Here is a 14,336-nt window from a genome sequence, read left to right as displayed (position 1 = left end):
CTCTCTTGTTCAAACATTGATAATGTTCAAACCTTCATAAATTTTATAAAATGGGTATGTTACTGCAAAAAAATGTGCAAAATTGCACTTAAAAAAAAATCATATCGATACAGCGAGGCCGCGAAAAGTGAACCGCGAAAAGTGAACCGCGTTATAGCGAGGGAAGACTGTACTCACAAATTCAAGTCGAAAATAAAAGTATTGCTTTAACGCCATCTTGCGGCATATGAGGCAGTTGTACAGTTTCTTTTTAGGAGGGTCGTCAAATCCTCTTGGGTTTATTTTCATCAGGACTTGGCCCAATCCCCCGCGAACAGCAACGGAACACTGCATTGGTAGAATTTTTTTCACAAGGTATACATTCCTGCGACTTGTTTATATCTGAAGCTAGTATAACTGCTTACGATACATTTGTGTACGTGTATGTGTGTGACAGAGCGAGCCCTGCAGACAGACAGGGGCCTTTTATCAGAGCCAGTGGCAGAGTTGGGCCAGATGGAATACCAGCTGCTCAAATTCTTTACCCTGCTGTGAGTGTGGAACACGTTTACACACACTAACAACAGCTCACTCGCAGGTCCAGACAGAATGCTAAAGGAACAGCTAACAAGTAGTCATGGAGTCCTGACGTGTGACACTTAGCGCAAGTTAAAAAAAAAAAAAAAGACACAAGTGTTCCATGACTCCAGATTTGATTCCTTGCATGTCAATTCAACCAGTTTTTGTAGTGTTTGTTGTCAGTCGGGTTGTGGGTTAGCTTGAGCCTATCTCAGTTTATTTTGGTTGAGACTTTGGTTCTGGTCGCTGTTCAATCACTGATCACATATATTCAAAAAACAAAAAACCTTTGTTGTCAACTGTTGCCCCCTAGTGTTCACTATAGCACATCACCCCAAAAAAACTTTATTATTTACAGTTGCGTCAGTCAACCGTTGCGACCTTGTAGTTCGACTGATGTGGATTTGCATATTCAGATTTAAAAAAAAAAAAGAAAGAAAAAAAAAAGTTTTTAATATTTTTTTTCTCTCCACGCTTTTTAAAGGGAGTTAAGTCAAATATTTTATGCTGCTACACTAGCGTAAACACAGGATTCTGATTAACATTGTGTTTGAGGAATATGAATTGAGCAGCAAAATTCAACCGTTTTTATCCATCGGAGTACGGCCATTTTGTCACATGCAAGTGTCTTGAATGACATCACTCTCAGGTAACAACTATCATGACTCACCTGTTTGCTGGGTTTGCTCGCAAGGGAGCGCTAAGGCACTGCCATGTCATTTTCAGTCGACAGCAATTGGCAAAATGGCCGCCCCCTGCGATGTATAAATATGGGTGCATTATGCAGCTTAATTACTATTCCACAAACATAATCTTGATCAGAATGTGGTATTTTGACTAGTGTTTGCGTACAGAACATATTGAGAAGAACATTTTTGACTTGACATCCCTTTTAAAGATATTTTGCGTGTTTGTTATACAAAAATGAACTGTTGTGAGAACAGAATGGTTCAAAACAACCAAATGTGTCTAATGTGTGTCTAATGTTCTCTTGACAGTATCATTCTCCTGATCCTGTCTTCGTGCTACCTGGCATTCCGTGTCTGCAGTCTGGAGCAGCAGCTCTCCTTCCTCAGCAACCCACATTTGCCCCTCAGGGAGAGGTCACTATCATCAGTTAAACTACATTCATACCCACTCCATGTGCATCACTAGAGGAGAGGCATACCCCAAAGGTTCTGGAAACATGTCTTGCTTTCTTGTTGTCCAGGTAACATCGGCTCCCCAAGATGGTCAAGCTTCCTACACACAGATCCAGAATCATCTCTGTGCAGTTCGTCATGATAACGCAACGTCAACCCCTCCCAGGCCCAGACATCTGAAGGACCATCCCTCCGTGGGGCTGGTGATCACTTTCAGACTATGCAAACAGATTCTATTAGTGTCGTGTAATGACCCTGAGGCAAGTGAATGATCATTTAATACAGAAATTACTTGAATATACTGAAAGGAAAGGAAGTTCACTTGTGGCTCTGCTCAGACAGTTTTGACTTGTGCACTTTAAAAAAAAATATGTCCACCTAATTTTCAAAGCATTTTTAGATGTATGTATCGTTCTTGCACAGTGGGATAGTGGTTAATACATGTGCCTAACTGTTCAGGGGTTTGAATCTCAGCTGTCTGTTTTTGAGAGGTTTCTCTCCGGGTATTCCGGCTTCCACCCACATTACAACACGTTCATGTTAGGTTCATTGACGACTTTATGTTGTCCATGGGCGCGATTGTGAATGATGACGTGACTGTATGTGCCCAGCTATTGGCTGGCAATCAGTCCAGGGTATAACCCGCCTCTCACCCAGAATCATCTGAGAGAGGCTGCAGGCCACCTGCAAACCGAATGAAGATGAGTGGGGCAAACGATGGATGGATGGATGATTGTTGACCAGAGGTACTCAGTTGTGACTTTGAAAGGTATTTATGCAACGAAGGCTGCAACACTTGACTGAATGAAAAGATCATGTAACTGTAATATACTGAAGCAATAACACCACTTGGGTGTTAATTACAATGTGAATGCAATTATTAGGTAACATTTGTCTATTTATAGATGTTTTAATCTGTTGTCAGAGAGTGGTTAACTATTTTATACATTTCAAATGAAGTGCTCACTGATATACTAATGACGAGCTTAAATGTCATGACTGTTGAAGAATATTGATTTTTGCTGACTGTCATTCTAGTTTAGTAATGAACTTGTTGATTAAAACAACAGCAGAACAGGAATGTTTGTGTCATTTCTATCTATGATTAAGTTTAAATATTAAAACATCAATACAATTATTGTAAAATATAATGCAAATTATTGCCAACATCATACCAACACTGGTTTGGATTTGACCATTATAACCATTATAAATGATTTCCAAAATACCCTGGTACACACATTCAAAAAACAAATGTTCCAAAGTCTCATTATCACATCCACAAAATTTGTCCAATGACACGCTTGGAAATACTCCCTCTTGGCTTGTTTTTGATGCTGCCTTCATGTGGTATCGTAATTATGGGAAATACCACATTTCGAGTAGAAATTTGCACGTGAACGCCTCCTCATGTCGTATTTTCTAGTGGAGAACTGGGAATTTATTTTGATACCCGAGTTGAGAGAACTTTTCAAGTTTCAACATGGCGGTGAGCGCACAAGAATTTATGAATGGTCAGAAATATTAACACTTTTAAAGGCGTTAACGTCTGCTTGTACAGCAAGCTGTTTTAGAAAATACACAGTTACGTAGCACACAATTTTGCTATAACAACAAAATCACATGAGCAGAACTCGGTCGTAATTAGGAGTTCCCAAGTGATAACGTCCATCCTTCCCATAGCACATGAAGGCGGGGCTGTCAAGGCGACATACGCCATTGCCGTGGGTTTCACTTTTTAAATTTAACTACAAAAAAAAAACAACAACAACGCTCTGGTTTATTGAGATGCACCATATTGACCCGCATTGAGGAGAAAAAAAACATTTTCACGTCGACTACTGTGTGAGTAATAACACAAATGCCAGAGAGAATTACTATTCGAATCCACTAGAGGACGCACTCTCACTGTATTATGCATTTACTTGACTGAACAGTATTGACTTTTCCAGCTGCGCAACTGGTTTTAGGAGTTCAAAATACGATCTAAAACAAAACCTACTCTAATATCCAAATAAACTGTCGAAAAGGGTTTGACAGATGTAGTTAGACTGCAATAAAAAGGGAGTGGGAGCAAACTGGATAACTTTTGGGTCATACAATGAATATGACAGGAATTAACCACATTTACTCCAATGGAAAATGCTCCTTGTCGACCCTGGATGGGTGGATTAAATGTGTGGTAAGTTATATTAAGTAAGTGTTATGTTTTCTTTGTCTTTTTCATATAGATTATTTGTTGTGACAACATTTAACACAATTGTCATGGATTACTGTATTCTTCATTTGTCTTTTGGGGGTCTCAAAATACGTTTAAAACCTAACTCACCAATTCGCAAACGTGATCAGCCCCCCATTAAAAGTAAATAAATCAAATATCTAACCCAGCAGCAGTCATGTAAAATTTGGTTGGGGATGTGGTGGTAGTGTATAGCTCTATTTCTTGTACTGTATATCATATAGCATGATTTTTTTTAATCACTTCATTATAATCAACCAGAATCAAACATGTATGACTGTTTCTCTTCTGTGCGTGCCAGTTTTAGTCAGAGACAAATTAGAGCAGATGGCCAGACGGGCTGCTGCCCTCCAGGGAGTCATATTGTCTGTCCCGGAATGCTCCCCAGATGACCTTTAACCCCTTTGCTGTGATTGAGAACGCTGACTGTAACATGACGGGAATGGTTAGCTTGACACACGCCCCAGCATGCTGGCGGCACTCGCTTGAAGGGTCTCAAACTCAAACACAGATGTGTGCACCGTAGACATGCATCAATATATGAAGTGTGAGGTGCGGCTTCCATTTGAATGCCCTGAACACGTCTTTATTTATGTTCCATAAGGTCTATTCTGCCTTGTTAAGACCTGTTTTACTACGGGAGATATGTTCAAAAGTTCATAAACTGGATCATCATTATTTTGTACAAACATGAAATGAACGTAGTGCATTTCTGCCCGATGAACGTTTTTGTGAACGCGTTCATTCTGGCGTCTGTGAGCAGTTTATGGATGACAGTTCATTTTTGTTCAAGATTGCCTGCTTTTGTTTGACTTCTAGTAGAAAGCCCGACTAAACACATGCCATATGTAGGGGGATAAAGACCTTATTTGGCTACTCAGCCATTCGGCCTAAACAGTCTGTGACGCTTACCTCACTCAGGAAAGCAGTTTTGGTTGGGGACAAATACAGTAATACGGCAAGTTACTGTTTGATTCTCATTAGAGCAGGGGTCACCACCCTTTCTGAAGCCGAGAGCTACTTCTTGGCTAATGATTAGTGCAAAGCGCTACCTATTTGATGCGCACTTCTGAAATAACAATTTAATCATGTCTATATTATTGTTTGCTACGACGGCATATTAGGGCCACGTAGGAATATATATATTTTTAGATGGCGGGGACAATATGACGAGAAAAAAGTGGCAAATCTGCCACTTTAAATATGATGAGAAAAAAAGTGGGAAATTTGCTGGAGCCTATCTCAGCTGGCTATGGGCAGTAGGCGGGGTACACCCTGAATTGGTCGCCAGCCAATTAAGCATGGGGCCATTAAGCCTTAATATCTTATTTTGATTGATTTGATTTGATTTATTTGTTCATTTTTCCTTTCGGACAGCATTGTGACAATCAGACATTTCCTCATACAATTCTAACATATAATAACCGAAAAGAAAAAGGGCTGGCAGGAAGAAGCATAAAGCTTATAAATTCCCGCCCCCATACTATACTAGGACGCGAGGATTTTAATGCTGTTCAAATGTTTCAGTTAAAAACATTATCATACAAATCTTACACTGGACATGTATAAGTTTACTGATTAGTATTTTCTAAATTTGAGTTAAAAAAAAATCAAAATAATCGACTTACGGATTTGTATCGGTATTAATAGGTATCAAATCGACTTGTGACCTATGAATTGTGATCAAATCGCCAGACACTAGGCAAGTCACACCCCTGAAATTATGATTATGATTATTATTATTTATTTATTTATTTTCATATGCCCTGAGATTGGCTGGTAACCAGTCCAGGGTGTACCCTGCCTACTGCCCAAAGCCAGCTGAGATAGGCTCCAGCACCCCCTGCGACCCTTGTGAGGAATAAGCGGTCAAGAAAATGAATGGATGGATTATTTAATATCATTCATTTACAACAGTGTGCTTAACCTTGTATAGAATTGTTCACATTGGAATTGTAAATCATGCAGTTAGGACACTGACTCCCATCACTCAACTCTACTCTATATTATAGAGCATGGTCGCCCGTAGGGCAGACAGTATCTTATTTTGAAATGGCTTGGTCAGAACCATCAAAAAGCCCAAAATGGGTCCCAACACTGCCTATGGGTTTTAAAACAACCACCGCTCTTGTCTTAAGATGGAACCCAATGAAAACAGTAGAGGCCCCAGAATTGACCCCTGTGGAACACCATTATACGTGTGGTCGCAAGTACCGGTTGGTTGGTTGGTTAGTTAGTTAGTTAGTTAGTTTGGCTGTTGTTCTCCCAGGGCTTGCATGGGGTATCTCCAGGTCCTCTAATTTCTTATCATGAATTAAAATGCAGCACAGTACAAAATTAACTTCTCTCTGCAGGCCAGGGTCAAACATTCAAGGTACTCGTTTCCCTCCACTGTCATAAATCCTACACGGAGGCAGTGCAACACTTCAGTAATCGTCATGATACTGTACATGTGTGGGCTTATGCATGGGCCAATGCATGTAAGCATAAAATGAAAATATAGCATAGCCTGCTAATGATTAGTACATGTTCTAAGAAAACACATTCTTTATCAGTATTGATAAGAATTGTTGTTCACGCACCTGACTATTGTTTTTACTTTGGACAGCAAGGTGGGTTAGTGGTTATCACGTCCGCCTCACATTCAAGAGGTCTCGAGCTCAAATTTAGGCTCAGGCCCTCCTGTGCTTGCTGTTGCATGGGTTTTCTGTTTCAACTAATACAGTATATCATGGACCAGGAGCAAAAAAAAAAAAAAAGTTTCTTACTCTTGCTTTAAGTAAGCATAAATTGTATAGTTGGAGGTATTTATATTTCATGAGCCTACCATGGCTCGTTGTTCACAATCACACCTATTCCCCGAGCTGTCATTCTACCAAATAAATGACACCCATGACACCTAAAATACAGACTAAAATAGTGTTTCCTTTATTTCGATCTAACTTGGGAATTTAATCAAGAAAATGCAACTGTCATTGTCATTATGTGAACTTGTTTCCTTCGTTTCTCCATGTCAACATCTGCACTTCATTAGCTTCCTCAGCTTTGCAAACTATTTGTGCTTCTTCCAGTACTGACTAACTCAAGTCAGTTGAAAGTTAAAATAAATTTGACATATTTTGCTTTAACCTCATTGTGACTTGTGGGCCATTTGATTTAGTAGGTTCCGCCTATCTTTCCTGACAAATGATTTCAGCACAGATTAAAAATATGTATACATAAAAGGAGCAAAACCAAAACTGTTGCATTGAATTGTTCTTGTGCGTAATCTAAATGTGTTTTGAGTTTGAGCGAATGAAGACATACTCTTTTTTTTTTTCTTTTTTTTTTTTTTCCATGATTAGGTGAAGCTGCTTTCTGATTTCAGTCTCCGACTGACCTACATAACAGCTCAGGCAAGTGGGATGGACAAGCCTGGCTGGTACGTCAACATTTCAGTGACAGCTTGTGAATACAGAAGAGAAAAGTGATTCCTATCTCAGCTTCCTTGTTTCGCTTATATGGAGGAACTCGTCTCAAATGTCTGAAACACCTGTAAACAGAGCTGTGTGGAACGTTTGCGTTGCAGTCGTCTGACGTGTCAGCCAATTACAGGGGACGAAAAATTGATTACATTCTCACCTGTGGACAATTTACAGTCATTTATAGATGTCTCTGTAAAGATACACGCTGTTCATTTTACATTTTTCTATATTTAATGCATTGCCCTCTGTATGTATGATTGAAAATTTAAAGTGCTTTAGTACTGTACTATAATACTTTATAGACTTTAAAAATCAACAATGGTGATAATTTATCATGATATAAAATTTTCATAAATAATTATCTCCCCCTTTGACAAGCTATTACATATCATACTAGGAAGGGGGCCACATAAAAATTATTAAATAAAATGAGAGAATGTTTATCAGTTTTAACAATAAATATCTTGTCTTTGTAGTGTATTCAATTGAACATAGGATGAAAATAATTTGAAAATCATTCTATTCCATTTGTATTTACATTGTACACAGCATCTCAAATTGGGATTTAGGAAACTTAAAATTGATCATTGTGTAAATGTGAGCCAGAATGTTTCTAAATGGCTGTTGACCGACATGATCCTAGTCAACATAAGGATGTAAAGGGTGTACCGAGGACAAGTGGTCTCTTCGGGTGGAAGTCTTTTTTGCTTTTTTTTTTTTGTAAAATGTGAATGTGAATCAATCTGAACTGTCATTTAGGACAAATGTAACAATTTTAGGCAAGGCCGTTTTATTTCTATAGCACATTTCATACACAACACAAGGCAACTCAATGTGCTTCACACAAGCAAAGGATAAAACTAGATATAACTTAAGACAAAACTGATTTATTAAAAGAATAAATTATACAATTCAACCCAACAGTATAAATTCCAGCATGATGAGAACAAAGATTACAATTATGGAGTTAAAGTCATTCTTCTCAATTCTAATCCATTTGAAAATGACCCTAAATGCGTAAATGGAACAAAGTGACAGATTATGCTGGCTCCATCCTCACTTCATATGTACACGCATACATGCCTTTTATAGGCATGCTCGTCTTCACAGGTTTACATATCATGTGTTGCAGTGCTTACGTTAGAGATAAACATGACCGTGCTAGTTGAATGAATCATAAAAGAGTCAAAATATTGTCACTTTCTTCCATTGCAGAGTGACTGTCATTGAAATAAGATTTGTTTTACTTAAGGGGGTGCATTCATGGCTCTCTAGCAGAGTATACATCTGTGGACAAAATTGTTGATACCCCTGTTTATAATAATAATAATAATAATAATAACAACAACAAAAACAATGGCCACTGAAATAACTTAAAACTGACCAGTTATATTTTCATTTTATTACTACTATTGTCTGTGACGATTTCAGTGAGTGACCATTGAGAAAGTTTTGCATTAACAGAGCGGAACCATCAATTGTGTCCACTCGCGTACATGCAGTTCTGCAAACAGTGAAGGTAAGGAAAAGTCAGAGCGCATCAGAGTTTACTCTTAGCGAGACGCTGGATTAATATGCACCATTCCGCCCTCTTCTGTTTAATGAAGGCTGGGGTGAGAGTTTGCAAAGCCAGATGTGGCTTCTCACACAAGGCCTCAGCTATACAGATGACATACATGCCACAATCATAGCTGTTCTCTTGTACAGGAGTGGGCTCCTCCACAAACGAAGCATTTCTCCCTACACCCAGCACGGGTTCTAGCTTGCTAGCAATGCGCCGGGCATGCAGAGAGTTGCTGCCATTTTGAGAGTCATAGTGAGAAAAGTGGTTGGATTTATGATGGTACACCAGAAGGCTCCAGTGTGACCCCCCAGCGCTCTGGTCGCTGTTGTCATTCACAGCCAGGAAGACCCAACGGCGTGAGGCCAGATCTAGAGGGTCAAGAAACATGGCTAACTCCTCTGGACAGGAAGCGCACTTGATAAACTGGGTGACCTCCGGGCTGACAAAGACGACGGTCTCCCCCAGGATTCGAAAGCGCTCACTGGCAAAGTACTCAAAGGCAAATCCGATGATTTGGTCATTAAGCCAGTGGGGTCCTTCGAGGAGGGACACGTCTGAGCGTCGAAGCAGGCTGTCTTGATAGCTCAACACGATAGGATCCATCCTACAAACACACGTCAGTGTCAGCAGATAAACAATGTGAAGAAATACTGTGCATTTTTAGGTGCTCAATTATCTTGTTCTACTATTTTCATACTTGTCAATCAGATGCAGCGCACTTGAGCTCACCTTTTAACTACCTAGAGTTTAAAGTACAGTTTTTGTCTTATTTCAAATTGGAGAGATAGTCTGATGCAACAAACAAGCGCCTTTATTCGTGAAAAAAATAAACACTTGTCATGTTTTAATGACGTACACACGTAAGTTGTACGAAGTCAAATAATTACTGTAAAGTCGTGAGACGGTACAGTGCAGTATCATGTTACTGAATCACAGCACACTGCTGCGTTAGCATGAGCTTTCTAATATTTTCAACGTCATAAGAAGCATCATTACATATCTAGTCGCACATGCATCCGGCAGCTCATGAAAGCCGTTTTACTTCGTTCAAATACGTGTGGTTAATTACCTGTCAGTACCTGAAAAAGCAGCATTCGATTTAAGAGACGTGCGAAGCTGTAAACGGCTTTACATGCTGTAAACTCATCTCTCCTTTCAGCGGCTGCCGTAAACCGTTTCCTGTAAACATTCCCCATTTGCGACAGTGGGAGGGGCGGAGGCGAAAAGGGAAAAGTTTAGAATTATTATTATTTTTTAATAAACATGATTTGATGTATTGTATATGACTATTGTAAATGTTTACATTTAGTACAATAATAAATTAAAAAACATGCAATACGTGAAAGAGCGGCGCCGTCTTGCATCGGCTTCCTGTTATGTCGCTCAGCCGCGTGAACGCGCATGCAAACGAACGGGGGCGCGCTGATTAGCTGGCCAGAGAAGAGTTGGGAGGCTCAGCACAGCAGCAAAGTCGGTCACGAGCAGCTCTCAATCCCAGCAAAGCAGCTGACACGCTTGGATAAATAATGTCTAACTCCGCGGCACTGAGTTGATCTGCGTGGAGTTAGTCAGAGGTGAGCGGCTGAGGAGATAAAATGACGTTGGAATGGCGTGAAAATGCAGGGAATTAAATAAGAGTTGAGTGGCGGTGACGGAGGAGGGAGGGAAGCTCCAGATTCGAACTTGAGCTGCTCTCATTGACTTTCAGCGTCCTCGCTTGGAGGTAAGTGTTCTTTAACTTCCACAAGTTATTTCGTGTTTGGGCAGCGTACTCCGGTCTTTGCGCACTCCATCGCACAGCAGTTGCAGAGCCGTGTGGGTGTGCGTGTGCGTGGGGGTGTGCGCGTGCGCGTGCGCGTGCGCGTGCGCGTGCGCGCTCTGTGACTTGACAAGCTCAAGCACCGCGCGTTTGTGAACGTCCATGCGACTGTTCCAGTGACTTGTCGCTTTGCTGTGTTTTTCAAACATAAAGACAGAACTTCACTTGTGCTGTACGCTTGTCGGTCATTGAAGTTTGGTGTGTGAACCACCAGTGTGCTAAATATGCTATTTGGACTCTTGTGAGTGTCCACGTATTATTTCGAGGCCAGTTGAAGAAAACGGGGTGCAAAGTATCTGGAGCTGTACTGAAGCTGCTGATGCGTTAGTCGCATTTTAGACAACTCCATATGAAGTGTGAAAATGTCCCGGTCATGGAGCTGTTGAGACCCCCCCCCCCCGCCCCACACACACACACACCCACACACTTGGACGGATAACAGAAGAACAGAACGGGGATTGTCCTCCATTCATTTTCTGTAGCGCTTGACCTCATTAGGGTCATTGATGAGTTAAAGCTTATCCCAGCTGTCTTGGGCCAGAGGCAGGACATACCCTTGACTGGTCGCCACACATATAGACAAACAGCCACACACCTTTGGGCAATTTTCATATCAGTTAACCTAACATGTGACAACTAAACATGTGTTTGGAATGTGGGAGAAACCACAGGGAGAACATCCAACTACACTCAAGAAAAGGCACAAGCTGAGAGTTGAACCCTGAACCTCAGAACTGTGAGGCAGACATGCTAACTAACCGCAACCGCAAGGCACCGAAGTCATGTCCATAACAGGGATTGATGCGACATGAACGTCATGTGCTTGCTACTGCTGCCTTTGTGTGGTCATTAGCGCCAGACCTGTTCATATCCTGGTGCAGGTTCAGGTTTTATTCCTGGAAACACATTCCTGTTTTCAGATAAGCATCCTTTGGTTATGGTTGGAGGAGAACAACTTTGAGTAGTGCTTACTCCAGAAGTTTGTCAAGCCCTGGGCTGTACGCAGGTGATGAGAGTAAAGTGGGCCTGTCCTGCGGGAATGTGAGGTCTGAGAAGACACAGCTGCTGCAGTGTGAGAGGCAGCCCAGGCGGAGACACCAGCAACTGGTCCCTGTCGACATCCGACACCCGGCAGGATCTCTGTCTGCTATTTGTAAAAACTGGCCTCATGATGATCATGTCAGCTTGTGTCTGTTGAGTTGGCAACACTTAACTCACTGTGCCTCGAAAGCTCAAGCTTTTCTTTTGTGATTATGGTTACGTAATATGCAGGACTGTAATAATTCAATTCCATTAGGTGAATTTGTGGAACTTCTAAATACATTGCAACAGCTCAATTTCTGAAAGCTGACATGTTTATTGTCGCATACTCAGGTGTACGACTGTACGCTCTGTATGACTTTTACTAGCATGGTTCAGTTGCAATTTGGATAACATGTTTTTTTTTTCTTCTAAAATTTGGCCTTAAAGGGACATTGTGTAATACTTAGCACCATCTAGTGGAAAACTAATAATTCATTCAATTTAAAAACCTACTAATGATTTCAATAATATGAAAAAATAACATGTTCTATCACATCAACATACTTTTTAAAAAAAAAATATGTTCGTAGGTCTAGTGATCACTAAGTATAATACGCAGGTGGCGGTAGTTGTTGCAAGAGGTTGACATGTTTTGCCGCCATCTTCCTGCTATGGATACCGGAATGACAATTTCACTAAATAAAAAATAACTTCTCCACTGCCTGCCTTCCACAGCTGCAGACTGCAGGTGGTCGTTGCTGAGTTTCGTGATTTGGGCTCCGGTCGCTTGTCACCTTCTGCTTTGCGCTCGTAACCTTTTTCTAGCATTTTTTTTATTTATTTATTTTTTTTTAAAACTAGCTTCTCCCGCTTTCCACTCTTAGCCACTCCAACCTACAGCTCCAACTAACTGCCGCTGGCCGCTCTTGTTAGCTGCTCCGGCTAAATCCGGCTTGCTCGGTCTTTCATTGTCAATCACCTGGCTTTACAACGGCTGCCAAGTCACCATCGTTCGCCGAGTTGCTCTTTGCTCACACAAAATAAGAATCGCTGGTAGGCTTGCAAAGTGTGGTCTCTCCGAGTCACTGTACTTTGAAATGGATGCGCTTCACCTCCATTCTATAATATAGTGACATTTAGTGGTGAACTTTTACACACTGTCGCTTTAATTACTGCTTTTAAAACAGCATTTTTCCATGAAAAAATACAATAGATGATAATTCAGTGAGCCTGTTAATAAAAAAGTTCATTATCTTTCATAAAACCAAAATTGAACAGGAATATGAATAGAAAAATGCCTTTCCTCACAAGGTTCTTCTGTGCCCCGCCATGTTGTGGTTTGCGTGTGTATGTGTCTGTGGGTACGATCATGGGGATATGGGGGGGGGTGGCTTTTTCTTTTGTATTATGGATGTTTTAATTGTTCAGCACTTTGAGTTGCATTTGAATGTATGAAAGGTTCTATATAAATAAAGTTTGATTTGATTTGAATAATTTTTCTCAGCGTTGCACAAATGAAAACAGTGGTATTTCAGTTGTGTTTTACTGTTTATCCAAATTATTGGCCAAAACAAATGTGATCTTTTTTGTAACATAAATATTTTATTTTGGTGCTGCGTTGCCTATCACTTCACACAACACTCACATAAATAACAAAGGGGTCCCATGCTTTAGTCCATTGCATGTGCTTTCATATTGCAGAAAGCTGAGGTGCACCTTGGGATGTGATGTCACTGCTCTGTGGCGATAGTTGTAATACTCAGTAGGGGTGTGCCAAAAAATCGATTCATAAAAGAATCGAGATTCTCATTTATTAATCGAATTGAATCGATATTAATATCCAAAAATCAATTTTATTTAAGAAATGAAGGGGAAAAAGGCAGTTGTAGCCCACATGCAGTTTTTGTAGAAAAAGGCACTTACAATACAAAATTAATAAATGTTTAAAAAAAAAAAAAAAAAAGACTTTAATGTCTCTATTTGTCATTTTGTCTTGCAAAGCAGACTGGAGTAGATCATGACAATGTTGTGCATATCTGTAAATTGAAGCAGAAATCATTTGTCAATCAAATAATTTTGAATCGAAAATTGTTTGAATCGAGAATCGAATATCGGTTCTGAATCGAATCGTAGACCCAGAAATCGTAATGGAATCGAATCGTGAGACAGTCAAAGATTCCCAGCCCTAATACTCAGGTCCACAGACTTGTGATATAATCCATATTTTCTAGTTAAGCTGGTTTTTGATCATGTGATGATGCGGTTAACAGACTTAAACAATTATCCGTTGTGCTAGCAAGAGGTAGGTACAAGGACAAGTTGAGCATACTAATGTGACATGTCTGAATCATGAGTTTTCAGTCAACCAAAGTAAATTTACAGTGTTGTCCATTCAGATGAGTTAAGTTGGTGCAGTTGTTGAACTGTTCTGTTCAAGTCAAGTTTATTTCTGTAGCCCTTAATCACACTAGTCTCAAAGGGCTTCACATGCCCACAGTTGACAAATATCAACGATATTGTATACAAA

At 40.3% G+C, this 14,336-nt stretch overlaps 3 protein-coding genes across 14 annotated transcripts in view; 2 read left to right on the top strand and 1 right to left on the bottom strand.

Moving 5' to 3' along the window:
* gramd2aa (GRAM domain containing 2Aa) overlaps window positions 1-2,781 on the top strand; it is a 30,527-nt gene extending 27,746 nt beyond the window's left edge. For 3 of the 5 annotated variants that reach the window (XM_077518954.1, XM_077518957.1, XM_077518956.1), the window contains exons 10-13: window positions 292-354; window positions 437-530; window positions 1,557-1,661; window positions 1,769-2,781. In XM_077518954.1, coding sequence (XP_077375080.1) covers window positions 292-354; window positions 437-530; window positions 1,557-1,661; window positions 1,769-1,772 — 266 coding nt within the window. In that variant the 3' untranslated portion in view covers window positions 1,773-2,781. The remainder of the gene's footprint in view (window positions 1-291; window positions 355-436; window positions 531-1,556; window positions 1,662-1,768) is intronic. The other 2 variants (XM_077518958.1, XM_077518955.1) reach the window with 1 other exon arrangement.
* Window positions 2,782-8,270: 5,489 nt separating this feature from the next.
* senp8 (SUMO peptidase family member, NEDD8 specific) lies at window positions 8,271-10,146 on the bottom strand. 3 transcript variants are annotated; one of them, XM_077518949.1, is made up of 2 exons: window positions 10,037-10,146; window positions 8,271-9,571 (listed from the first exon to the last, which is right to left on the bottom strand). In XM_077518949.1, the coding sequence occupies exon 2, from the start codon at window positions 9,568-9,570 to the stop codon at window positions 8,944-8,946; it is 627 nt and encodes a 208-aa protein (XP_077375075.1). In that variant the 5' UTR covers window position 9,571; window positions 10,037-10,146; the 3' UTR covers window positions 8,271-8,943. The 3 variants fall into 3 exon arrangements, with proteins under 3 accessions (XP_077375075.1, XP_077375076.1, XP_077375077.1); XM_077518950.1 differs by having other exon boundaries at window positions 10,047-10,145; XM_077518951.1 differs by lacking the exon at window positions 10,037-10,146 and adding an exon at window positions 9,697-9,827.
* A 241-nt stretch (window positions 10,147-10,387) lies between these two features.
* myo9aa (myosin IXAa) overlaps window positions 10,388-14,336 on the top strand; it is a 93,075-nt gene continuing 89,126 nt past the window's right edge. For all 6 annotated transcript variants that reach the window (XM_077518943.1, XM_077518944.1, XM_077518946.1 and 3 more), the window contains exon 1: window positions 10,388-10,690. The gene's annotated coding sequence lies outside the window, so the exon portion shown is untranslated. The remainder of the gene's footprint in view (window positions 10,691-14,336) is intronic.

This window comes from Festucalex cinctus, chromosome 4, assembly GCF_051991245.1.
Source record: "Festucalex cinctus isolate MCC-2025b chromosome 4, RoL_Fcin_1.0, whole genome shotgun sequence".
NCBI classification, from domain to species: Eukaryota; Metazoa; Chordata; class Actinopteri; order Syngnathiformes; family Syngnathidae; genus Festucalex; species Festucalex cinctus.
The sequence above is the reverse complement of the archived record's forward strand: the minus strand, read 5'-3'. Positions and strand labels throughout refer to the sequence as shown.

Excerpts from the sequence above, each read along its gene's own strand:
- senp8 (XM_077518949.1), bottom strand. The coding sequence starts at position 9,570 with ATGGATCCTATCGTGTTGAGCTATCAAGACAGCCTGCTTCGACGCTCA.